Below are 26,471 nucleotides of genomic sequence, written 5' to 3'. Positions count from 1 at the left end.
TTAAAATGTTTAGTAGACCAATAAATCTCAGCCACCCTGGCAGCATTAACATAACGTGGCATTGTGTTTATGGATCACATTGAACCGCCTCGTATCAGATTGCTCCCTTGACTTGATGGATGTTAATGTGAGCATGTCTTACCACACTGATTTTGCCATTGAGTTCATTTAAAACCTCACTTAGAAAAGCTGAAGACATGACGAACAAATGACCAATAAATAGATGGATCTGTCAACTTTCTGTGTCTTCTCTGGCAGTACTCAAACACTAACACTTAACCAAAATACCTGGGTAAAAAGTCACTGGGGAAAATAAGTTAGAGTTTGGGCTTTGTTGATAGGATTCTAAATAATAAAAAAATCCAGAGCCATCCTGTAGGAAGACGAAGTAATGAAGAATGTCTATTGAGAACGAGTGTAAACAGGATTGTAGTAGTTACTGTTTTCTTGTTTGTTTCACATAAACGGATTGTATCCCAATTTACATCAGGAGTTGTTCCAATATAGTGTTGCTGATATTCAGTAAAGGTTACACTGTGATAGTTTTTTTTAATAGTTTTTTGAGATTTCTAAAGAACCTGAAGTAATAAGGTTAGTTAGTTATACAGGAAATACCACAATCTCTCTGCTCTGGTAGATCATCAAGAAGTTCAAATTACTCAAAATCTAATGTTATACCATTTGTCATGTAGCCCCACCCTAACTTGAAGTGGTTTTCTGTATGTATTCTGACCCAATTTTCTTTCTAGTATTACTTCACTTCACTGATGTTTGTGGGCATTTGTTAATTCACAGCTTCTTTAGAGTCCCATCCCCATGATGCTTTTCTTTTGATGCTTTTCTTTTTCAGCCCTTTCATTGTGGATTTGCTGCTGTTTTTGAGATCATGATCCTGGTAAATCACCCCAGCTCCAGCTGTCGGGGAGATGGCCTCACATCTGACTCTGGAATAGTTTGGTATACAGAAGAGTTCATGGTTGACTTATTGCATGCAAGGTGCGGTGGCAGCAAAACAAGCCCAAACCATTAGACCTTCACCACCATGCTTGACAGCTAGTACAAAGTGTCAGTGCTAATATGCTGTGTTTGTGCTTTCACGTCATGGCCAAACCTCTACTTTGTTTTATCTGTCTACAGGTGTCACAGTCCACAGGTGTTTGAGTTTTGATTTTCTTTTGAGTTTTTGTTTTGATCACGTCCTTGCTGTTTATGTTCTTAAGGTCTTGCCTTATTTAGTTAATTTCCCTGTGCTCAATATTATCAGAAATGTGTTGTCTTGTAAGTTCATTCCTTTGTGTTTAGTTTCTTAGTTTGTTCTCTTGTTTTGTTCTTTTTGCTTTTGGATTTATTTCTCTCAGTTCAGTGTTAGTCTCCCCTTGTTTAGAAGTCTCTTTGTGTCTTAGTTCAACTCCTTCCATGTTAATTAGTCTCCCTGCTTTTCTTCTGCCTCAGCTGCTCCACATTATTCCCTGATTAACACACCTGCATTCTATGTGTTTCTCCACTCTTCCCTCAGTGTATAAGCTCACTAGTTGTTCCTCATTGCTTTATTCTTCCGTTGACTGATGCATCGTTATACTGTCTGTTCATCCATGACCTGCTGTAAGTTCTCCTTATTTGAGAACTACAGGTCCTTCTCAAAATATTAGCATATTGTGATAAAGTTTATTATTTTCCATAATGTCATGATGAAAATTTAACATTCATATATTTTAGATTCATTGCACACTAACTGAAATATTTCAGGTCTTTTATTGTCTTAATACGGATGATTTTGGCATACAGCTCATGAAAACCCAAAATTCCTATCTCACAAAATTAGCATATTTCATCCGACCAATAAAAGAAAAGTGTTTTTAAAACAAAAAACGTCAACCTTCAAATAATCATGTACAGTTATGCACTCAATACTTGGTCGGGAATCCTTTTGCCGAAATGACTGCTTCAATGCGGCGTGGCATGGAGGCAATCAGCCTGTGGCACTGCTGAGGTCTTATGGAGGCCCAGGATGCTTCGATAGCGGCCTTTAGCTCATCCAGAGTGTTGGGTCTTGAGTCTCTCAACGTTCTCTTCACAATATCCCACAGATTCTCTATGGGGTTCAGGTCAGGAGAGTTGGCAGGCCAATTGAGCACAGTGATACCATGGTCAGTAAATCATTTACCAGTGGTTTTGGCACTGTGAGCAGGTGCCAGGTCGTGCTGAAAAATGAAATCTCCATAAAGCTTTTCAGCAGATGGAAGCATGAAGTGCTCCAAAATCTCCTGATAGCTAGCTGCATTGACCCTGCCCTTGATAAAACACAGTGGACCAACACCAGCAGCTGACACGGCTCCCCAGACCATCACTGACTGTGGGTACTTGACACTGGACTTCTGGCATTTTGGCATTTCCTTCTCCCCAGTCTTCCTCCAGACTCTGGCACCTTGATTTCCGAATGACATGCAGAATTTGCTTTCATCCGAAAAAAGTACTTTGGACCACTGAGCAACAGTCCAGTGCTGCTTCTCTGTAGCCCAGGTCAGGTGCTTCTTCCGCTGTTTCTGGTTCAAAAGTGGCTTGACCTGGGGAATGCGGCACCTGTAGCCCATTTCCTGTACACGCCTGTGCACGGTGGCTCTGGATGTTTCTACTCCAGACTCAGTCCACTGCTTCCGCAGGTCCCCCAAGGTCTGGAATCGGCCCTTCTCCACAATCTTCCTCAGGGTCCGGTCACCTCTTCTCGTTGTGCAGCGTTTTCTGCCACACTTTTTCCTTCCCACTGAGGTGCCTTGATACAGCACTCTGGGAACAGCCTATTTGTTCAGAAATGTCTTTCTGTGTCTTACCCTCTTGCTTGAGGGTGTCAATAGTGGCCTTCTGGACAGCATTCAGGTCGGCAGTCTTACCCATGATTGGGGTTTTGAGTGATGAACCAGGCTGGGAGTTTTAAAGGCCTCAGGAATCTTTTGCAGGTGTTTAGAGTTAACTCGTTGATTCAGATGATTAGGTTCATAGCTCGTTTAGAGACCCTTTTAATGATATGCTAATTTTGTGAGATAGGAATTTTGGGTTTTCATGAGCTGTATGCCAAAATCATCCGTATTAAGACAATAAAAGACCTGAAATATTTCAGTTAGTGTGCAATGAATCTAAAATATATGAATGTTAAATTTTCATCATGACATTATGGAAAATAATGAACTTTATCACAATATGCTAATATTTTGAGAAGGACCTGTATGTTTCAGCTCGTTTAGTCAATGATTTTGAGTCTTTTGAAAACTATGACAAAAGGACCTTGTTTCAGAAGTCTTGTGGTTAAGTTAATGCTAATGTCTTTGTATGCTCCACAACAGTAAACTACTGAAACCTGTGCTTTTATAGCAGTGGCCACGTTTGCTGATGATCAGATAATGATAGTCAATTTAACTAGCAGTACCTGGGTACTATTTTCTCTCTTAAATCCAGTAGAAGCAGCAAATGTCTACTTTATTTTTCCAACACATTTTTTTTATATTTTGAATTCATTTTTATCTAATGAACAATGACGGTTTGACATCTGAGTTTTATTTGCTCTGTTTTTATATCACAGAACCACAAAGGGTCCTATGATTGATATACAAATATTTTTCAGGTAACTACTAACAAATGATTTAGTCATGTAGTTTGCCCCAGCCAGTGCTCTGGTTAAAATTCTCTATACATTACTAAACTGGGATCTTTTTTCTGTATTTTTTTATTGTTAGTCTTTAAACAAATGCACGTGTCTTATTCTATCCTGGAATATCTTATGTCAAAACCAAGCAACAATAAATATAATCATTAACAAAACAAACCAATGAAGATCTGAGATGAACTTGGGTGGATTTACCTCTATAAATAAACATGAGGGTCTCCCACAGGCACATGCACAGCAGGGGGTCTTTCACCACCAGCCGAGTGAGGCGTCCTGTCATGTGTCCATCCGACCGAGGTAAGTCATCAATAATGCTCCCATCCCAGGTGGAGAGCAGCGAATGGGGGCCTCCATCTCGCTCCCTGCAGACACACCGTGACTGTGGACGTTCCCTGTCCAACAAGAGGCGAACAACAGTTTACAATGACTATACAAACAGGCAGTGCAAAAACAGCTTAGCTCCAGCTGTCTGTATGCTTCAGAGGGGAGATAAAAGCAAAATAAGCAGCTATCAAAGCCCTTACAAGCTATTATGAGTGTACCTGGTTTTGGGCCCCAGGAGCAGCTGTCGGAAGTACGGGCTGACGGCGCACAGCACGGCCGCGTGAGCCCACCCTAGTTCTTTCCCAGAATCCCCAGAGTAGAAGGCCACATCGGCAAACTGCATGCCGCGCTCCAACAGCCATTGCATGTCCTGGGAAAAGCTGGACTCCTCCACTCGGATAGGAGGAAGACGAGCTTAAGGGACAGAGGAAGAGGTGGTAAGAAAAACTGTAAATTAATAACTAACAATTCAGACTTCCTTGTACCACTAAAAATGGGAAAACCTGCCAAAAGTGTTATGTTTTAGTGTCTTGCAGGAGTGGTGCAGAACAGATAATCCTGTCTAGCTCCTGTATTGATTCCTGCTTCCTTTGGCACAAACTTTAGGCCTGGGGGAAATCGGGCGTGTGTGGACAAACAGTTTTTGAACAGAACAGAGCAGTCTTTTAGTCAACAAACAGAGGTGGCAGACCAATGTCATGTGAGGAAAAAAAGCACTTTTTTTCCTCTTTGCACTATTGACACCGTTAGGAAGATGCCAACTCAGACTGCTCCACTGGATTCTGGCCAAATAAAATGGCAAACCTTATGTAAGACCTTTAGGGACTCATACTGGGGCAGGGGTTCACCTTCCAGGTCAAAATGACCCTACACCTAAAGTCAAAGCGGCAATGGCATGGTTTTCAATAAAGCATGTATATTTGTTAGAATGGACGAGTCAAAGTCTACACCTTAAACGCAATGAAGAATCTGCATTAAAACTTTAAAATTGATGTTCACTGAAGCCCTCCCTCCATCCAATCAGAATGAACCTGAAGGATTTTACAAATACAAATGGGCAAAAAATGTCAATCTCTAGAGGTGTGCAATCAATCACCTAAAATCCCCATAAAATACTTGAAACACGACAAGTCGAGGTAAGCAAAGAACAAGACTGGCCCAAAAAAAGGTTAATGTTAGAGCAACAGAGAGAATAATTGCACTGTATTCTAAAGAAATGATTTGTAGTAAACTGTGACAAAACTGACTAAAATGGAATGCCTGCTGTAAATAACAGACAAAAACAGAAACACACCTGTGCTTCAAGATTTTCGCTGCACACACACTGCTCCTATTCATACCCAGCGTCCCCTTGTTTTATTGCTGCTGTGATTTAGCCATGAAAACCATCCTGTTTCTCAATCAGTGCTTGTCATTTTTAATGTAAACTGGGCAATGAGTTGAGTTAAGTGATGTCAGCCAGCCACCGATAAATCCACAAGCACTAACTGCTGTTTCTGGCAGGACTTTCAGCTTTCAGTAACCGTGTCAGATTCAAACAGACAGCACAGGAAAGAGCACCCAGATCAATATTTAACTTGAGTTTTACAGCATGGTTTATGTTGAAGAGTTTCAGGCGTCTTCATTTCGCAGCAGCACGGCGAAAAAGCTCAACAAGGCAAAACAAAACTGGCTCAAACTGAAGCAAACGCAATTCCAGTGGATCTTTGGAGAAAATTGTTTTGAGGGGATCTACCTCAATCAATGTTCAATTATTTCAGTTTTATCACTGAAAAGAAAAATCCGATTAAACAGTTAAAAATGGCAAACAGTTTCAGATTTAACCAGACATCTTTCATCCAGCTGGAACACAAATTCTAACAGAGAAGGAAAATGAACGTTAAGATAAGAACGGAGTGGGGGAAATGCAACTGTCAAGCACTGGAGCCTGGCTTATTACTTTGAAGCTTTGCAACAGTAATCAAACTCGCTGTCTGTGAGCTGTTCACTGCATATTAATGTGTGTAAATCTGTGAGATTTAGCCTCTTTTGATCACCACGGTCATTTATCCCCTCATAATTATAGTATTTTATGGTTTCATTGGATTTGAGGCAGTTTGATCAAGGCTGCAATAGATCTGCAAGTGAGAAAATGTTGATGCCAAAATTGCAAAGGTTTCCACAGGCTTTCTGTGTATTGTTCATCGGTGGATGGATGGACGGACGGACAAATATTTTTCCATTTTGATTTTTCTTTTTTGATACTTTCCCAAACCTTCAAAATACCTGCATACAATTCCACGATTTTCCAGACGTTTCCGTATTGTGTAGGAACCCTATTTTAAAACGTAAATATTTTTGGGGGGGAAGAATTTAAAACATTCTTAGGCTGGTTGATCAGTCATTTGTAAACTTAGACCATTTAGTACATTTTTGGCCATTTAAGTACATTTCCAAGGAATAATACAATGATTTACCTTTCAAAACAGAAATCCAAACATGTTCCTGGTTTTGTTACTTTATAGTTGTTTGTGAACCAAATCACATTTAACTCAATTGTAAAAATGTATTAATCAAACACAGCTGCTACTATTTTAAGTTACAAAATGCTGATAAAAGTTGGCTTTTAAAAAAATCTAATATTAGCATTTTCAAACATAATTAATAAATATTATTTATTTATTTATATAAATAATTAAATACTTGACACTTTAATAGATCAATCAGCTAGAGTTGGAAATTGGCCAGTTTTCAATTTATCAGCTCTGATCAGGAAAAATCTGATTTTATTTCTATTTATTAATTCCTTCAACAATTAGAACTACCACCAATTTTGGCCCATTAACACATCAACCAACAGCAAGTATATTGATGCATAAAAAGGAATATTCTTTTAATTCCTTAATATTTCCTTAGATTCAAAAATATTATCTGTATCAAGAGTTAGTGGTTATCAAGAACAAGCAGCACATGTCTTTATGTGTTATAGTCCCTGTGATAAAAAAAAATCGGACTTGGTCAAAATTGGAATCAACAAATAGGACCTCTAAGAAAATAGGAAATTAATATCGACCAGGAACAGTCTGATTGGTGCATCAGTTAACATTCTGAAATAACGAACAGACAAAATTATGGCCACGACAATTATTTGTTGCATTTTAGATTTCCAAGTTTAATATATGCATGAGACAATGCTCTACAATCACCATACACACTAGATAAGCTTTTTTTTAAATACGGTGAGTAAATAATATAACTACTTAACTTACTCTATAATTATAAAACCATTAAAGAGGAGTCAAAAGCGTATATTGTTCACTTACTCAGCACTGAGTTTAACTCCAGGTACTTAACTCAGTTGTTTTGAAAGTGATTCAAATGTCTCTAAAGAAAAGTAGTCCACCTAGCTCTTTTGTCTCTCTCATTTTTTCCAGTTTGACCAGGGGAATATTGATCCGTGTAAAACCTTTGTGCTCAGCTCTTTTTATGGCTATGTAAGCTCCTGAAGAAACAATCCCGTTAGTCCCCTGAATGTTCACTAAATACAGCGATCAGAGGCCGAGAACAAAGGTGGAGGTCAGAAATGCAAATGTACAAGCTAGTTAGAATATGGAGAACCTCCTTCATTAAGAGATGTAGTATTTCTCTGACCTGGTTGCTCTAAGTGAGGAGGACGTAGCTCATTCACTTTGTTCCCTCGTCTCTTGTCTGGCCTCTCTTTGGCTTTGTGTTTTAGGCACTGAATCATAAAGTACTCCAGCTGCACAAAACAGACAGAAATAACACTGTTAAGATATTGATTCTTAACCTTAAAAATGCCTCTTTGCTAACAGCAGTGGATTCAAGCTGTAAATGAAACTAGGGGTTTAAACCTGCATCATTTGCTCCTGAGCTGCATCTTCACTTACCACGCTGCCAAAGTAGCGGCCAACGAAGACATGGTTGAGAGAGGGCAGCTCCAGATAGGTGGCGCCAAGGTCCCGGGAAAGTTGCAGACCTTCACTGTGAGGCACACAGCTGCTCCAGTCGGATGCACACAGCGGACACGTACACGGAGGCCCTTCATCTCAATGCAGAAGAGAAGACGCACGTTATTAATAATACTTTACACTTTTTACGAACCGTGAATGTGAAAGTGACCAAATAAGCTGCACTGTAACAATGTAATATGCAGTAGTCCTCAAAATGTACAATTTCATTCAGAAGCATTCATAGTTATAGAACGTTTTCACATTTTGCCATGTTGCAACCAGAAACTTCAATGTATTATCTGGGATATGGGGTGATAAAGCAACACAAAGCACAGTGTAATTGTTAAGTGAATGGAAAATTATACATGGTTTTGTAATTTGTTAACCAGTAAAAGTGTGTTCTAGCCCCTCTGAGTCAATACTTTGCAGAAACCAGATATTGCTGCAAGTCTTTGTCGGTTTTTTTCTTCCAGCTTTGTTCTACTGTAAAAAATATTTTTGGCTGTTCTTTGCAAAATAGCTCAAGCTCAGTCAGGTCGAATGAAGAGCATCTGTGAACAATCAATTTTCAACTATTGCCAAAGATTATTAATTGGATTTAGATCTGAACTTTGACAAGGTCATTGAACACATAAATATGGTTTGATCAAAACTATTCTATTGTAGCAGTGGCTGCATGTTTAGGATTGTTATGCTGCTTTAAGGTAAATTTTTGCCCTAGTCTTAAGTTCTTTTTATATTCTCTAACATATTTTTCTCAAAATTACCCTGTATATTGCTCCTGCAATCTTTCCTGTCTCTGTTAAAGTAAAGCATTCCCACAGAATAATGCTGTCGCCACGTTTCCTTCTGGGAATGGGGTATTCAGATAGATGTGCAGTATTGGATTTCCACCACACAACATTTTTCATGTAGACAAAACATTTCAATATTGGTCGTATCTGACGGAATCACCTTCTTCCACATTTGCTGTATCCTTTGCATGGCTTGTAGTAAACTGCAAACAGGTCTTCTTGTGGCTTTTTTAGAGAACGGCTGTCCTCATCTCTCTCTTTTGTAAAGGCCAGATTTGCCGAGAGAACCTGTATCTAGAGTCTCCGTCTAGATACACCTCTGTGAGATGTTCTGATTGCCTGTCAGTTTAGCTGCATGGCCATCTCTTGGTAGGTTAACAGTTGTGCCATACGCTTTCCGTTTTCAAATGATGTGATATGCAAAGCTTGGGATACTTTTTTACAACCTAACTCTGCTTTAAACATCTCCACAACTTTCTCCCTGGCCTGTCTGCTGTGTTTCTTGGTCTTTATGATGCTGTTTGTTCTCTAAAGTTCTCTAACGAACCTCTGAGGCCTTCAAAGAACAGCTGGATTTATATTGAAATTAAAGTGCACATAGCTAGACTTCTGAAGGCAGTTGGTTACACATGGTTTTATCTATGAGTATCAGAGTAAAGGGGGTTGAATATAAATGCCTGCCACACTTTTCAGATTTGTATTTATGAAATCCATGTATCTCTTTCATTCAACCTCACATTAATATGCTGTTTTTTGTTGCTTTCTGGCAAAAAATCCCAGTAAAACACAATGAAGTCTCAATAATTCTACAAAGCATTGTACTAGTCAAGTCAAGTTTATTTATATAGCGCTTTTCAGCAACAAGGCACTCAAGGCGCTGTACATGAGGAAAAACATTACAATGATACAGAAAATCAAACAATAGAAGTTATTTAAAAAAAAGAGAGAATAGAATGATGGATAAGAAAATGAAAGGAAAATTGGACTGAAAACTTAACTAATGTTTAGATAATACATTCAAAGGCCACCCTAAACAAATAAGTTTTTAATCTTGATTTAAAGCAATTTAGGGTTTCGGCGCTTTTATTATAGGAGTTTATTCCAGATTAGTGGAGCATAAGAACTAAAAGCTGTTTCTCCATGTTTGGTTCTGGTTCTGGTTCTGCAGAGTAGATTTGAGCCAGAAGACCTGAGAGGTCTGGGTGGTTGATACACTGACAACAAGTCTGTAATGTATTTTGGTGCTAAGCCATTCAGTGATTTATAGACTAACAGAAGTATTTTAAACTCTATTCTCTGAGCTACAGGGAGCCAGTTTAGGGACTTTAGAACCAGGCTGATGTGCTCCACTTTCTTAGTTCTAGTGAGGATGCGGGCAGCAGCGTTCTGGATCAACTGCAGCTGTCTGATCCACTTTTTAGGCAGACCTGTGAAGACACCGTTGCAGTAATCAATTCTACTAAAGATGAACGCATGAATTAGTTTTTCAAGGTCCTGCTGAGACATTAGTCCTTTAATCCTGGAGATGTTCTTTAGGCGATAGAAGGCCGACCTTGTTACTGTCTTTATGTGCCTCTGAAGGTTCAGGTCTGAGTCCATCACTACACCCAGGTTTCGAGCCTGACTGGTGGTTTCTAGCTGTATTAACTGAAGCTGTGTGCTAACTATTAAACGCTCTTCCTTTTGTCCAAAGATTATTACTTCAGTTTTGTTTTGATTCAGCTGAAGAAAATTTAGGCCCATCCATGAATTGATTTCTTTTAAGCATTTACCCAGCGCTTGAATGGGTTCATAGTCACCTGGTGACATCGTAACGTATAGCTGTGTGTCGTCTGCATAGTTATGATAACTTACGTTATTGTTTATTAAAATCTGAGTTAGGGGGAGCGTGTAGATATTGAATAGGAGGGGCACTGAGATGGACCCTTGGGGAACGCCACATGTGATTTTTGTGGTCTCTGATGTAAAGTTACCTACTGACACAAAAAACTACCTGCCCTTTAAGTAGGATTTAAACCAATTGAGTGCTGTACCAGAAAGGCCGACCCAGTTTTCCAGACGCTCTAATAAAATGGACTGATCAACAGTGTCGAATGCTGCACTAAGGTCCAATAATACCAGCACTGTGGTTCTTCCACAGTCTGCATTTATACGGATGTCATTGAACACCTTGACAAGAGCAGTCTCTGTAGTGTGGTGAGCAGGAAGCCTGACTGGAAGACATCGAAGCGGTTGGTCATTATTAGGAAGTTGTTTAACTGCTAAAACACAGCTTTTTCAATAATCTTACTGATGAAGGGGAGGTTTGACATAGGCCTGTAGTTCTGTAGTAGCAGCTTGTCCAAGTTGCTCTTTTTCAATAGAGGTTTGATAATTGCTGTTTTCCTGGGGAAAAACACCTGACAAAAGGGATGTGTTTATTTGTGTTAAATCAGATGTTATTACAGGCAAAGCTTTCTTAAGGAAAGCTGTACGATTGCTGATTTTGTCAAAATCAGTTCTAGTTGGATACAACTTTGGTACTGGTGTTGATGTGGATGTGCTGACTGCCCCTCTGATCTTTTGGGTTTTTCAATGAAGAATTTAGCAAATTCATTGCAGGTAGAGTGGAGTTCAGATGCTACAGTTACAGGAGGGTTTATTAACCTGTCGACCGTGGCAAATAATGCATGAGCATTATTAATGTTTTTGCTGATGATGTCAGAGAAGAAGGATTCCCTTGCATTTTTCAGTTGTAGGTTATATCTGTATAGTCTCTCTTTATAGATAATATAATGAACCTGGAGTCCAGTCTTTCCCCACCTGTGTTCAGCTTTTTGACACTCCTTTTTTTCACTTCTGACTGGTGGAGCACTTCTCCATGGAGACATTTTACTACTACTACTACTACTTCTAGTCAGTATATAGTTTTTTATTTTGCACAGCATGCAACAATAAACAATGGAAGAATAATAGGAAAGAAAAGTCATTATGCCACATAGATCTAAAAACAATCTAACAATCTGTAAGAGCTCCATCGGGATAGAGTGTTAGGCTTTATGTACACAAACTGATTATTTTGGTTGTCTGATATGGAATATCAAACACACCATGAAGTACTTCCAATAAAAAGATACAGAGAGAATATCAGCAGAAAATGATGGACACACTATTGTGCACATGAAAAGAAAGAATGCACAAACTCTTAATTATGTAGCACAAACTTAAAGCTTCTTTCTTTGAGGGAAAAATACACACCCCAGTTCCTCCTATTTGTATTTAAAAGTGTTTTCAATTCCACCACTTCTTTTTTGTCAATCTATGCTCCAAAATAGGGAGATTTTGTCATTTTGTGTTAACTTGATCCTGGCTTTTATCACTCTAAAATGTATTTTCATGGCACTTCCATGAAGTTTAGTTTTGTTTAGTTTAATCAAAAAGAAAAATCACTGTGGAGTGTCTGTATACGCACTGCTTAGGCAGAAAAAGACAGAAAATGAGATGGATTCTCTTGATGGAGAAAACCACAGAAACACTGCACTAAAGGAGGAGAGAGCAAGGCAGAATGAGCTGGACGTACAGCCTGGAGCCCGGAGCATTTGATAAATCATACTCCTAATAACCTATAGGCATGACACAGAGACAGAGCAGGGCTGAGTGTGTGTGTCCACGAGTGAGGGGCGAGTAATATGAATGAGTCTCTGACATGAAATGACTTGGCATATCAGTGTTACGTGTGTGTGTGTGTTCTTGTACTTGTTGCTGAGTGAGAACCATTTTTCGTATTTTTATCGCAAAGTGAGGACATTTTGACAAAGTGAGGGCATTTTCCTGGTCCTCACTTTTTCAAATTCCGTTCTTGGGACAGGGGTTAGGTTTAGGACTAGGGTATGAATTGAGTTATTGTTAGGGTTAGGGATTAACTGGTTAGGGTTAGGGTTAGTGTTAGGGTCAGGGTTAGGCACTAAAAATCAAGGAAAATGATTGGAAGTCAATGGAAGTAACCGAAAAGTCCTCATAAAGATAGTAAAACACGGTGTGTGTGTGTGAGTGTGTGTGTGTGAGTGTGTGTGTGTGTGTGTGTTTGTGTGTGTGTTGGAATGGAGGTTGGCAGGGGATAAATCTGTCTGTGATTCTCTGTTCATTACCGGTTAATGGATGCCTTAATGTACGTAGAGCAGCTCTCTTTTGCCACAGCTGCACCTTAGGTGGTCTAAAGTTGAGCAGGGGGAAGCGCTCGGAGCTCAGCCCGTCATTCTCTGGAGTCATGAGGGGATAGGATGGAAACTCACAGCAGCCACAAACAAAAACACAAAGGCTCCGGTTCAAAGATGCCTCCTCTCCTCTGCCTCTTTTTCCAGCATCTCTCTGACAGTAGCAGTTCTCTCGTCTTTGAGGAGACGAGCTAAAAATACAACCTGCTGTGTTTGATGGGCTTGTTTGTGGGATTCAACAGGGGTCGGTGTGTCTGTGAGAAAAGCCACACACAGACCCGCTAACGCAACCCATGTGCACATAATGTTAATGCCTAATGTATAACACTGCATCCGGTCCGGCTGCACCCAGAGGCTCTAATCTCCTTACCATGAGGAACACTTGGTTGCACTTTTGAGCCATAAAAAATGTATTCTTGCCTTGCTTGCAAAACCTCAAAAATTACAAACTAGATGTTTTGCTTTGGAGACTTTCCTTCAGGGAGGCATGTGAGCCAACTGCCTGAAGGCAGCGAAGAGCAGACTTAATCATGAGCTTCCTCCTCACTGCAGGGAGGACAAGCTAGAGGACATGAGACTCAGACGTCGAGTGCATTCATCCATTGAGAAAAGCCTGATATTGTCTCGAAAACAAAATCAACCATTGAAGTAGCAACAAGCTGACCCCGAAGTTCTACAGTGCCTCGTATTCATACCTCTTGGATTTAGGTTGTGACTTTGACTGGACCATTTTAACATGAATATACTTTGATAGAAACCATTCAATTGTTGCTTTGGCTGCATGTTTAGCAGCCTCTGACAGGTTTTCTCCCTGTATTCAGTGTCCTCCATCTTCACATCCGCTCTGATCAGCTGCCTTGTCCCTGCTGAAAAACCCATCTCCACAGCATGATGCTGCCACTACCATGTTTCACTGTGGGGATTTTGTGTTCAGGGTGATGTGTAGTGTACTAATTTGTGTTGGTCTACCATAAACTCCCACTATACTACACTGAAGTTTGTGGTTATATTGTGACAAAATGTAAAGAAGGGGACAATGCTAAGCAGAGTCACTGAGAAAGTAAGAGATTTTGTGTTCGGGTCCTTTGAAATTCCTCTGCTATGATACAATGAGAGTGGCAAATCTAAATTTGATCCTATCCAGACAAAAGCACAGAACAAAGGCATGCGTGCTTACCATTCAGCCGTGCTCCAACAGCAACAAGGATGACAGGCACACCCCAGTGCCTCAGAAGAGGGCGGAGCCTCGGAGTGTACCCATTCCTGACCTGCTGGAAGGCAAGCTTGTCTGTGACAGCGTATTTAATGACAAGGATGTCAGCCTGCTCGAGAACTTTCCGCACACTGGCCCAGTCACTGTCCAACAAGTCCTGGAAAGTCAGAGAAATCGATAACAAGAAGGAGAAAACACACAGAAAATGCAGCAAAGTGTTATCTGTGTACTCAACGTGCAATATAAATCTAATCTCAAACAACACTAACCTTTCCCAGCCAAAGTCTAAATGCCTCTGTGTGGGTGGCTCCTGGGACTTTACCCCCAAGGACCAGCATAAATCCAGCTGCTCTAAACCAGCCTGATTCCTCTTATAACACAGGGCAAAATACACACTGAAAGCTCCGGTTGATTTGAATAGAAATTGGACAAAAAGACGGGGAAAACTAAACTAGACAGAATTAGTACTGATGCAGACTGACAGAATTACAATTGGACGTGTGCAGAACCGCTACAAAACTACAACAACAGAGCTTTCATTTCAAATTCATGTGCTGTTTAGAACAAAAGGCCTTTCATCTGGGTTTTCTTGTGCATTGCATGTTAAAAAGGCGTCCCGCAATAATGGAGACGTTTAACAAAGCCTGCAATCAATGTTGGGAAGGTCTGGGAATATGAAAATAATGTGCTGCATGTCTTCTGAGAGGCCAAAGAAGATTAAATAGTAGGCAAAACAGCATGTCGGTGAAGTTACTCACACCCAGTCATAATGACAATGCTCTACATGAAAATGTACACCACTATTTTATGGCATGTTTTGCATCTTTAACCTTTCTGTCTCAAATCAAGCATGATTTGAGGTTATCCAGAGGCTGAGATTATGACTTGGGCGGGTCTTTGCTTTATAGTGCTTTGCAAAAGTAAACATACCTGTTGACTTTTCGTTCCTGGTCATGTTGGTAAATAGGTGTGAAGTAGAAGAAAAAAGGTTTTCAACATTTTTTAGACATATAAAACTGAAAAGTGTGGCGGGCTTTTGTATTTAGCTCCCTGAGTCCACACTTTGTAGAGCCACTTTTTGCTATAGCTCATGTCTTTTGGGGTATGCCTTTACCAGCTTTGCATATCTAGAAGCTAAAATGTTTTCCCATCCTTCTTGTCTACATACCTCAAGCGTAATCACATTGCACAGGGAACCACTGTGAAAATTAATTTTCAGGTTTTGCCTCAATTCTTAGTAGGATTTAGGGCTGGACTTCGACTGGACCATTCTAAGTCTCAAGTTTTTTTCTAGCCTCCATTAGATTTTCTTTCAGGATTGGCCTTTATTTAGCTCTATCCATTTTCCAATCCCATATATACCAATTTATCTGGAACAGTTAAAGAAAAGCACCCATACAGCATGATGCTGCCACTGCCATGTTTCACCATGGGAGTGCTGTGTTCAAATTGTTGTGCACTATTTGTTTTAAATTTGTACAAAAAAAGTTTCATTTTGGCCCTTTGTGCCCAGAGCTTTTTGATCGACATGTTTGCTGTGTATCAACTGAACAACAGAGACCTGATTTTTGGAATGCAGGACTAACACTTGCCCTGTTGACAGATTCCCCCACCCGAGCCGTGGTTCCCTGCAGCCGCTCCAGAGCTACCAGGGGTCTCTTGGCTGCTTCTGATTAATCCTCTCCTTACTTAGCCTGTCTGTGTAGGTGGACGGCAATGTCGTGGTAGGTTTGCAGTTGTGCCGTACTCTTTCCATTTTTCAATGTTGGATTAAAAAGTGCTCTGTGCGATGTTCAAAGCTTTGGCTATTGTTCCATAACCTAACAATTCTTTAAACTTTACCCCTTTATCCCTTAAAAGTCTGCGGATTCCCTGCTTTTTATAATGCTTTTCATTGTCAAATGTTTTCTAACAAACATCTGACGCCTTCACAGAACAGCTGTATTCATCATGAGATTAAATTACACAAAGGTGGGCTCTATTTGCAAATTATGTGAGGGCAGTTGGTTGCGCTGGATTGTATTTTGGGGCATCAGAATAAAGGCATGACTACCCTGCAAGGAACTGTGGGCATATTTAAACAACCATTAATTTCAAAAGGAACTGTCTGTCTGTCTGTCTGTTTGGTTGTGTCTTACCCAACTGGGACAATCCCGAACCACCACCGTTACGTCTCCAAACACGCGTGAGGTGTACTCCATGAAGGCTGGGTTGTGCAGGCTCCCCTCCAGGTCGCAGGGTCCCACGAGCGCCCCGTGACCCAGGTAGCTCCACAGCAAGCCTCCCTGCAGCTGGCCCTGGCCCATGGGCTCCTCCCCGGGCCCGACACCTCCGGGACACTCGCTGCCCAGAGCAACGATGTGGATGGACCTGCCAGGCAGACAACTCCTGGGTAAGACTAAGTGGGAGCTTATTATTCATGTCTATCACGGAGACAGTGAATCACCTGTTATGTCCCTGAAAATGACAGAGATTGGAGCCCGCCAAGGCCTTTATTACATCTGAGAGGGCATTGTGGTTCAGTAAATCAAAGAGTCGGACAACTGTTTTCGGTGCTTATCATGCAGTGATGAATGGATTTAGAAATAATAAGGCATGCAAACAGGAACATTATTTCGCTCTGTGTGGCAATGAGTTGCAACGTGCAGATAAACTTACATCGTGGTCGTCGCGGTTCTGTCCCGGTGCTCTACGCTATATGGTCACGGTGCGTTTCCACGCCAGTCTGCAGTCAGGCTCGCTTTTCCGCAATGAGCCGCCGATAATCCCTCTCATCGGTGGCTGCCTCCCCGGAAGCCCGGGCTGCTGCACGGGGTATCAGCTGTTACTCGCATTTCCCCGTCTCATTATTCATTCATAAAAGCGGAGCACGGCACCGTCCCGAACCGACCGTGCGAGCCAGCGACCGCAGAGGCGCACCGGACAGCTCACAGCCGGCGGAGCAGCGGAGTGGGTGACAACAGCAGCGGCCAGACAGACAAGTTGCCGAGCAGATTTACGGCAATGAGAGGGGCATCTCACTCAGCGTCCAGACATGTGAAGAATACCGTCGGCGGATGAAACAGAAACTCACAGACAGACATTTAGTGAGAGAGGAACCGAGCCGTGAGTGTTCGCGCCTGACTCAGCAACACGCACGCGGACACATACGCTAAAGCGCGCGCCAATTCGAGCAAATACAACGAGGCTGCCGACGTCCAGACCACGCTGTGGGTTTGTTTTAGTTTGTTCCAGATGTTCTCACTTCATCTTAATGACGGGGAGCTTTGCTTTCGGTACTGCTTCTGTGGACCGGTTGCTGCTACCCATGCCTTTAAGAAGAATCAAACTTAATAGAATGTCCAAAAAAATGTGCAAAACTGTTCAGAAAATATTGTTCAAGAAAAACTTGGATTTTTAAGCCCTCTATTGAACACAAATGTCAACAAATCTAGAGTTTGACACTGTTAAAGAAAACAAAAAACGACATTAGGCCTTATAGAGAGACAAAATCTCAATATAAATGTGGACATACAGATACACCAAATGAAAATCCACCATTCAGTGTCCCAGAAAAGTTGAGTATTAAATATGACCCATGAAACAAAGATTTATAGTACATAAATGTCCATGTACTGAAAAGTATTACTTTATGCTTAACAGTTAAGGTCAAGGTTATTCATATTCCTTGCAGTTTTGAGAGACATCTCTCACAAATAATAACATACTGGAAAAGGAGTATCAGTTTTGAAAAACAACTGCTTTTATTAACGTTTTAATAAAGGCATATAGAAAAACGTCTTGAAGGAAAAATCTGTTTTGGTATTATAGCACTAAAACCCTTATAATTGCTGGCCAGCTTTCTGTTTGCTTCCACTGGTATTTGGATAATTTGTCTTTGCTGATGAGCTTCAAGTTTATGAGGTTGGAAGGCTTCCTTGCAATTATGCTAATTTTCACCTCCCTTCACAGATTAACTACCAGATTCAAGTCAGGATTCTGACTGGGCCACCCCAAAACATTAATGTTACTTCCAGTCACATTACATATTTTGGCCAAATTTAAAGATGACTTTGAACATAAATTTGCCAGTGATAAAAATTACTGGCTTAATTGTTTTCTTTTTTAGAAATTTGAAATATTGCTTAATGTTAGTAGTGGAACACTTTTTATTCCATACACATTTGTGGTGCAGTGGTTAGCATTTTTACATTGCAGCAAGAAGGTCCTGGTTTTGAATCCCTAAAACCTTGGATTTTTCTGCATGGAGTTTGCATGTATGGTTATTTTGGCTTTCTTCCACTGTCCAAAAGCATGACTTTCATGGTTTGTGTAGCGGAGGACTCCCGGAATTCAGACAAGCAGGCAGCATGACGGTAAGTAAAAGATTTACTCTTGGAAAAACAAAAACTCACTCACTAGAGGAGGCAGGAACAAAACAGTGAACAGGCAGGCAAGACAGGCATGGCATGATCCTTAATGTTTCCGCGAGGAATGAACAGAACAGATGTGTATATATAGAACAAGAACAAGGTGAAACGAGGAGACTGACAGCTAGGTGTTGGTGAACTAAATGAAGTTAATTGACAGACTGGAGAGAACACAAGGTGACTGGAGCAAAAGCAGAAATTCAAGGATACAAACTAATAGAAACATAACTAGAAACATATGAAACTAAAGCATAACCAGATCCAAAAACCTAACTTGACAAAACATGAACTAGAAGACGAAAACTAAAGCATGACCAGGAAAATAATAAACAGAAGCATGATTCAAAACCTATCAAGAATAATAATAACAAGAAGAAGAAGAACCCAAAAACACCCACAAATCATGACAGAGACAATTGATGGCTTTCAAGTGTAGCTGTTTACCTGTGTGCCTCTGTGGACTGCTGACCGGTCCAGGCTATACCCCGCCTGTTGCTCAATGACTATCCACCCCCATCCCGACCCTCCAAGTATAAGTGGGTATGGACAATAGATGGAAGGGTGTACCTTGCCTCTCTCCCAATGACCACTACACATAGGCACTAGTAGACCCTGAACACAACATTTCATTTGTTAAGCTATCCATGGATTTCATGGTGGTTGTCTGATTTTTCCGCTTCATGATGCACCTAATAGTTCTAATTAGGGACTGATTTGGATTGCAGACAGAGTGTTTATGCATAGACAGAACAACAAAGCTCATATATTTCATTTGAAAATATTGTAGGAAAACCTTTTAATGAGCAACTAGGGTGTCAAAATCTTTCAGCTTTACAAATTGGAAGCAATTTAGAGTAGTATACTCTACTAGATCTAAAGGGTCGTGTACTTTAGCCAATTAGAAATGTCTCATTTTAGATAATAGTTCTCTAACCATAAATGGCCACCTGTACAATCTGATTTATTTCATGGTACTCTTTTTTTACTTGTCATGTCTTGTCAATCAAATATTAATTTAAGCTACTTGTTTTTTTTAGAAGCAACCCTGCAAAATACTTAGTCTTTGAGGCTGTTTTGTTGTGGTGGTTTATAACAGGTGATAAACTAGATTTGGCTGTGTCTCTTGGGTAAACCCAAGGTCTACTGCAGCTGTTTTGTAGAGGTAGACACACCTGAGGACATATAAATTTTTAATCAGAGCATCTTGTTTCATTCACAACCATGTAATGTGATCAAGCTTTAGAATTTAAATGCCCAGCAAATCCATGCTGCTCCCAGCCCGCTGCTGTCCCTCAGGTATCCCAGCTTAGCAGTTTTCTCACATAGTCGGCTCTTTATCTTGACAAACAACTCTCGGTTGACCTATTAGAAATGACCTTCAGCAGATAGAAGCTCCAGGATGGTGTCAGTTTGACAACATAATAATATGTTCATATTTAATCCATAGTAACTCTAGCCCCATCTCAGTTATCAATCGTATTTGAAGTGTCAATAGAACAAAGCCTCCAGAGTAGTGGGAGCTGACTGTAATAGAGATCGAGTATGACTCTTCAAATTAATTTCTTACAACAAAACTTGATTGTTCTGCACCGTGTGTTCAATGAACTGTTAAGTAAGGCATTTTTCTTTTCTACCAAAGCCATACTAACACTGCCAATGCACACTGTCCTTGGAAACAGACACATTTAAGTATTTCGACATGCCGTATCATTTATTATAATAATAAAGGCTGGAGGGATATTTTTCCCACTTTAGGGATATTCTTAGCATCTGTGATTTGACCAAAGACAGTCCCTTGCAAAAGTATTTTTATCGCATTCTGAAACATTAAAACCACAAGCATCAATGTATTTTATGGGGATTTTATGTGAGCGCACAGCAAAAAATTGCACATCATTGTGAAGAGGAAGGAAAATCACCTGTGATATTCAGGATTTGTTACAAATAAAACCCTGAAAGGTGTGCCTTGCCCCATTTACTTAGTACCCCTTAATAAATCTAGTGCAACCAACTACCTTTCTGGAGTAAACTAGTTAGTACGAACAATATCTGTGGGATTCTTAAAGTGTGAGTTGGGTATTATGCCCGGGGTGGGAGGAGAGTGGACTTGGCAATTGTAACACTGGGCCTCCCTATTATAACACTGAGGGACATTCTTCTCTGTGGAGAATGAAGCACCAATGTGATGCCAGCACCTCACCAACGAAGGAAAACGTGTTCCTGCAAAAGAACTGCACTGGACTTTGTTATTTAGTAGTGTATAGTTTTATATATTTTTTTCTGGGATATATGTTTCATTATTGTTAATAGAATTGTAAAATATTATTTTACAATAATCAAAATAAATCATTTAGATATTTTATGAATTTGCTGCGTCCCTTTGTGTAAATCAAATATGTGGTTGTTAAAAGCTATAGAACATTTTGTTTTACTTCTATTTTTGAATAAGTAAAAGTATGATCTGTTGTTTTGGTAAAGTGGAGTTTGTGATTGATTGTTTCTGTATTTAAAAAAAACATGAGGGAAAAATAACACAAACATAAAAGACAAAAAAATGAAAAAGACAACATTTAGAAAAGTAATGAAGAAATTGTAAAAGAAATGTAGAAATTTTTATTTGATTGACTTTCTCTTTGCTAATATGAAATTAGACACATGTTTTTTTTTCCTGTCATGAAGAAACGGGCATGAGGGAAGGGGTTTGAAAGTTTCCTTCCACTGAAACAGGACTTGGCCTGAAATGTTTGAGAACCCCTGGTGTCATTTAATCCCAGTATAAATCCAGCTGTTCAGTGAAGGCCTCAGAAGTTTGTTAAAGAACATCAGTGAACAATCAGCATCATTACATCTCATGAAGCACCTTTCAATTTATCATCTGTCATTATAAAATGGAAAGAGGATGGCACAACTGCAACCCAACCAATGTAAGGATTAATCAGAGAAGCAGTCCAATGTATGCTCTGAAGGAGCTGCAGAAATCCACAGCTCAGGGGGGAGAACATTAGTGTCATGAAGACTATGGTCATTCACAAAAAAGTTCAAAAAAATATGCCGAACACTGGTTGTACATTAAACACATTGGAAAGAAAACTTCAAGGGGTATAAACATGTTTGAAAGCCACAGTAAAGTACAACATGAGGCAATTCCCTAAAATGTCTGTTTTTTGTGACCTGCTACTTATTCCTGTTACCTGAGGAAAACTGACAAAGATCGTTTAAAAACTAGCCACTCTTGTATCATGATCTATATTTTATATGTAAATAATTCTCCACTTCAGGAGTGTATTGATCAGTATGAAGATTTTTATCACACTGAATCAGTTGCTGTATGCATAACTCATGGGGGAAATATGGAGGGGAAGAGAGTGTACAAACATGTGGCTACCTAGTAAGACTAAATTGGTTAACTGATGAAATATATACCATTTCTATTCTATTTAAATTTCTATATGCTGTAAAAAATAAACTGACAAGGTCTTCACTCGTCATCATCTTTCATTACAGGCATATCCCCCTCAGATGCCTCAGCCATGGCCCTTTCCACCTTTCCTTTTTCTCCCTGGTAGTAGTCCGAGTCAATCCAGAAAGGGCTTGTGGTGAGTTTGACAAAGACTTCCCCGTTGATCTCTGTGACTGTGTGGACCCTCTGCTTCATGCCCTTGGAGTACCATCTGAGTATGGATGGGTTTTCCATGGGGTTTCTGGCCCTGTACAAGCCCTCCCCCTCAGCCAAAGTGATCTTGTACTTGTGCTTTGGACAAATTATGCACAGCTTGCCATTGATGTCCTGTGTGTAGAGTGTGTTTGTTTGGAAACAAAGCAGGTGGTAATATGTTAATGCTATGCAAATTTGACACTATGATTACAGAAATTCTCTGTCTCAGCCCGGCAGTTGCTTGTAGGTGATTAGGTACAGATGGAATAACATGTGAGAGCAAGTGCAGGGTGAAAATAAAGACTTAAAGTTCAGTGCTCCCACCTAACCCAATGACATAATAGGTTGATCTGACGTCTAGTCAAATGGAGCCTCACCTCAATGTCTCCATTCTGCAGCGTCCCTCCAGCATCTGTATGAAGAATACAAATAGTTTTTTTTTTATTGCAGGTTAAGTAAACTCAGTGCATCATTTGCTGTATGCATCTCTATGCAATAAATGTTTAGAAATTATTGTGAAGTCTGTTTCCTCAAAAAATATGGCTTGCTGTGTCCATGCGAAGATTAGGAGAGAGTTAAAACTCTAAAGTCCTTGTTTAACAGGAATAACTGAGAAGATTCATTTCTGTCATTTTAGAAAAATGTTTGCTCACTTTTTAAAATACATTTTGGGTGGTTTTTTTTTGTTGTTGTTATTTTGTCAATCAGTTTGCTTTGCATACCAATGCTTTGAGAACTGATCTCTCACACACAGATAGATGCAGATTTTCATACTCTGTTCTGCAAACAGGAATCTTGTAATGCAACATTTAAAATCACATTTCCAGAAAATGTGCTTATTTTTTGTAATGCAAATTATCAATATTGTAGTGATTTACTGATTATTTGAAAATACCCTCCAGTATTTTTTATAGAAAAAAATCACTGCATAATATCTTTATTATTTTTAAATAATTTAAATATGTACATGTTTTTCTCAGTTTTTTTCTTAAAATGTATTTCATATTCTTATGATTCTTATGTGTAACTATGTAACTTAATTGTACTTGCTGCTGCCTATCTTGGCCATGACTCCCTTGAAAAGAGGTTTTTAACCTCAATGGGATCTTCCTGGTTAAACAAAGGTTTAAAAAAAGTAAGTCACAAACAATTTTAATAGCTTACCTATTTAAAAACATTAGCAATTTTCTGGAAACTTGATTGTAAATGTTGCATTATAGGATTCCTATTTGCTATTACTGATCAAATCATGTCAATCTTTTATCAGAGGCTATTTTTCAGAACAGAATATGCATTGCTCATTAAAGTCTAATGACTGGTAATGCAATTCTCTGATATGCAGTAAACTTACTGTGTTATCTGCAACATAATTTTTCATAGGAAAAAAAATGTTTTAATTGCCACCAAAAATCCCCTACTCACGATAACAGTAACAGTCTATGGCATAGAAGACTCCCTCATGGTAGATTATCAGTATATCTCGACCCTCTAGTGTCCTGGAAGAGCGCTGTGCTTTAATCAGTTCATCCTTCTTGCCGACGAAGTGAAGTCCTCCAGATGGCTGCTCTTTCTCCTCCATGGCTCTGTGTGAGTCTGTTTCAAGAGCAAGCACTAAATATTACAATTTGCCCTATTTATCATAAAAGTCATGCAACAATGTGTTGTGTGCAACAAATTTTCTCTGATGGATGTTACTGTAAGAACTTTCACCGCATCCTCAAGTACTTGTGAAGAGGTTATTGTGTTGGCACCTCACATCTCATTTGTCAGCTTAGATCAAATCCATAACACCTCCAGAACATTTAAGCAAGAACATCTCCTGGCACCGATCAGCTCCTCTCCCCACACTTTAAACCCATTAATCCCAAATATCTGCCTCACCATTACTTAGTAAACATCTACTGGATATGCTTGTCAGAAATTGTAGAAAAAGCTGTCAAAACAGGACCTGCTCCTAAACTACATTTTAGTCAATTATGCTTTGATTCAAGTAAATGACCTACATAAGGTGGGATATATGAAATGGCAAATCCAGCTGGGTGTTGCCAATATCACTGCACCCAGAGGCCTTAGTGCTGCATCATGTGCATCGTGTATCAGAAATATTCAGATGCAAATATGTTCCTTGTACAGCGAAGTGGAATAACAAGCATAAGCCTACACTACAGGTTAAAAAAGCTCATTATGAGCATCAAAGGTCACGTGTCTTCGAGCCAGTGGCCAAAATAAAGACAGCTCAATATCGAGGAAGAAGCTACAAAATGAAAGACAATATATGTAAAACGTATTTACAAAATTGCAGGACTATATTTATCTCAATCAATTAGAATATCATCAAAAAGTCTGTTCATTTCAATCAGTTACTTCAAAATGTGAAACTCATGTAGGAATCATAACACACATTGATATATTTCAAACATTTCTTTGTGAAATTTTGACATCTATCTTTGACAGCTAATGAAAATTTAAATATTACCCAATAATAATACACAGTAACATTATGTCATGCCCATGTTATAACCTACACATTCGTGGGAAAGTCTGATGAATTGGCAGTCACTGACACCTTTCACAAGGAGGGTAAGCCATAAAAAACATTGTTAAATAAGCTGGCTAGTCAGTGAGTCCTGTGTCCAAGCATTTTAATGGAAAGTTGAGTGGAAGGAAATGCATAGCAGAAAAAGGTGCACAACCTTGAGAGTAAGGCCAAGCACATTTCACAGTTTCATGGAGAACGATGTAAAAAGCGTCTTACCTGGGCTAAAGGAAAATTGGTCAAAAGATGAAAGTAAGGTTTGCCTCATATTTGTAAACCAAGGCCCCAGAGTCATGGGGGAAGAGGGGATAGACATAGAGTCCAAGTTGCCTGAGGTTCAACATGACATTTCCAAAGTCAGTTATGATTTGAAAAGCTATGTCAGCTGCTGGTGTTGCTCCCCTGTGTTTGACCTCCTTAACCCTGGAGAGAATCTATGGTGTTTTCTACAGCAGAAGATGAGAGACACCTGATCCAACAATGCTGACAAGTTTAAGGTCACTATTAAAGCAACCTGGCTTCCTTAACAGCTCAGAAGAGCCAAAGGCAGATTGCAAAAAGGAGCCCCAACCAAGTTCTGAGTGCATATACTGTACAGCGAAGGGTGGTGCTTTTCAGTAGGACCATGTTTCTGCATTAAAAGATTTTCTTTGTGGTTCTAGGTAATATTCAAATTATTTTAACTGAAAACTAAGTTTTGAGTTTTCATTGTCTATAAGCCATTATAATCAATATTAAGAAAGATAGATTCTCTTAATATATCGAGCCTACACTAAAACCTATAAAGCTCACCGGTTTTCCTTTTTGCCTTGACTTACTAAAGTAAATTAACCCTTCAACGATATTCTCATTTACAGAGATGTAAACTTTAAATATGCAGGTATTTCTATATCAATACCCTATATATATATATATATATATATATATATATATATATATATATATATATATATATATATATTGACATGATAAAGGACAGTTTAGGTCTCATTCTGACTTTACCTTGACAAGCAGCAGCTGTGACTCCTTCGTCAAAATGAACGACTGCTCTGCTGACAGCTCAGGGTTAAAAGGAGGGCCCACTTCTATTATCTTCTCACACAGGCTGTCTTCAGTTGGTCCAGCCTCCCCTGGGTCTGTTTCTTATCTAACCAGCTTCAGACATGGAGCACACTCTATTAATTCTGATTACATCTGAGGGTCTTCACCCTATGCCTCCTGTACAGAGTCTATTTGGTTGCGTATAAATGCTTCTTTTTCATAAATTAGCCCCCTTGTTTTACATTTATTACAGAGAATCGTCCAGTGCTTTACGGGTTAGTTATAGACACTATACATACAGACACAGAATGGGATAAAATATTATCATCAAGTGCAAATTAGTCAGATGTGTAAAGTAACAGAGTTCTCTGCAGTCTGTGATTGATAGAAGAGTGTTTTAGAAGAAGACAGCAGTGCTGCTGAGGATCTGTCTCCCCAGGTTCTTAGCTTGGGTCCGACTGTCAGATGTAAGGTTCTGGAGTCAGAGGACAGCAGAATACTATGAAGAAGCTCTGTCAGATAGGATAGCTCCTGGTGATGGAGGGTTTTGAAAGTCATGCAGACTTAAAATTGAATGCCTTGAAAGATGGGAAACCATTGTTAAATATACTATCTTATGTTTATCTTCTCACTAACAAATGTAACCTGACAAAAAAGACATAGATGGTTAATGACGTCAGGGTTTCCACCAAGGAATT

General features: G+C 39.6%; 2 protein-coding genes and 1 long non-coding RNA gene across 5 annotated transcripts in view; 1 reads left to right on the top strand and 2 right to left on the bottom strand.

Annotated features, from left to right (window-relative positions):
• rhobtb3 (Rho related BTB domain containing 3) overlaps positions 1-17,400 on the bottom strand; it is a 35,658-nt gene extending 18,258 nt beyond the window's left edge. Inside the window, exons 1-7 of one of the 2 annotated variants that reach the window (XM_047347212.1) lie at positions 16,791-17,400; positions 16,271-16,502; positions 14,097-14,289; positions 7,870-8,021; positions 7,613-7,721; positions 4,201-4,396; positions 3,854-4,050 (exon numbers count right to left, since the gene is read on the bottom strand). In XM_047347212.1, the coding sequence (XP_047203168.1) occupies positions 3,854-4,050; positions 4,201-4,396; positions 7,613-7,721; positions 7,870-8,021; positions 14,097-14,289; positions 16,271-16,502; positions 16,791-16,792 (1,081 nt within the window). In that variant the 5' untranslated portion in view covers positions 16,793-17,400. Of the gene's footprint in view, positions 1-3,853; positions 4,051-4,200; positions 4,397-7,612; positions 7,722-7,869; positions 8,028-14,096; positions 14,290-16,270; positions 16,503-16,790 lie in introns of both variants that reach the window. The other variant, XM_047347211.1, reaches the window with a different exon arrangement.
• Positions 16,403-22,189, top strand: LOC124856598. Its single transcript, XR_007035372.1, has 2 exons — positions 16,403-16,524; positions 22,046-22,189. It is a non-coding gene; the product is annotated as an uncharacterized LOC124856598 (long non-coding RNA).
• rfesd (Rieske (Fe-S) domain containing) lies at positions 21,135-25,853 on the bottom strand. Of its 2 annotated transcripts, none has more exons than XM_047347214.1 (4): positions 25,735-25,853; positions 23,619-23,789; positions 22,574-22,608; positions 21,135-22,328 (listed from the first exon to the last, which is right to left on the bottom strand). In XM_047347214.1, exons 2-4 carry the CDS (start codon positions 23,773-23,775, stop codon positions 22,020-22,022), a joined length of 501 nt encoding a protein of 166 aa, XP_047203170.1. In that variant the 5' UTR covers positions 23,776-23,789; positions 25,735-25,853; the 3' UTR covers positions 21,135-22,019. The 2 variants fall into 2 exon arrangements, with proteins under 2 accessions (XP_047203170.1, XP_047203169.1); XM_047347213.1 differs by lacking the exon at positions 25,735-25,853 and adding an exon at positions 24,952-25,015.
• Between the last annotated feature and the right edge of the window lie 618 nt (positions 25,854-26,471).

This window comes from Girardinichthys multiradiatus, chromosome 20, assembly GCF_021462225.1.
Source record: "Girardinichthys multiradiatus isolate DD_20200921_A chromosome 20, DD_fGirMul_XY1, whole genome shotgun sequence".
In the NCBI taxonomy this organism is placed as follows: Eukaryota; Metazoa; Chordata; class Actinopteri; order Cyprinodontiformes; family Goodeidae; genus Girardinichthys; species Girardinichthys multiradiatus.
The sequence above is the reverse complement of the archived record's forward strand: the minus strand, read 5'-3'. Positions and strand labels throughout refer to the sequence as shown.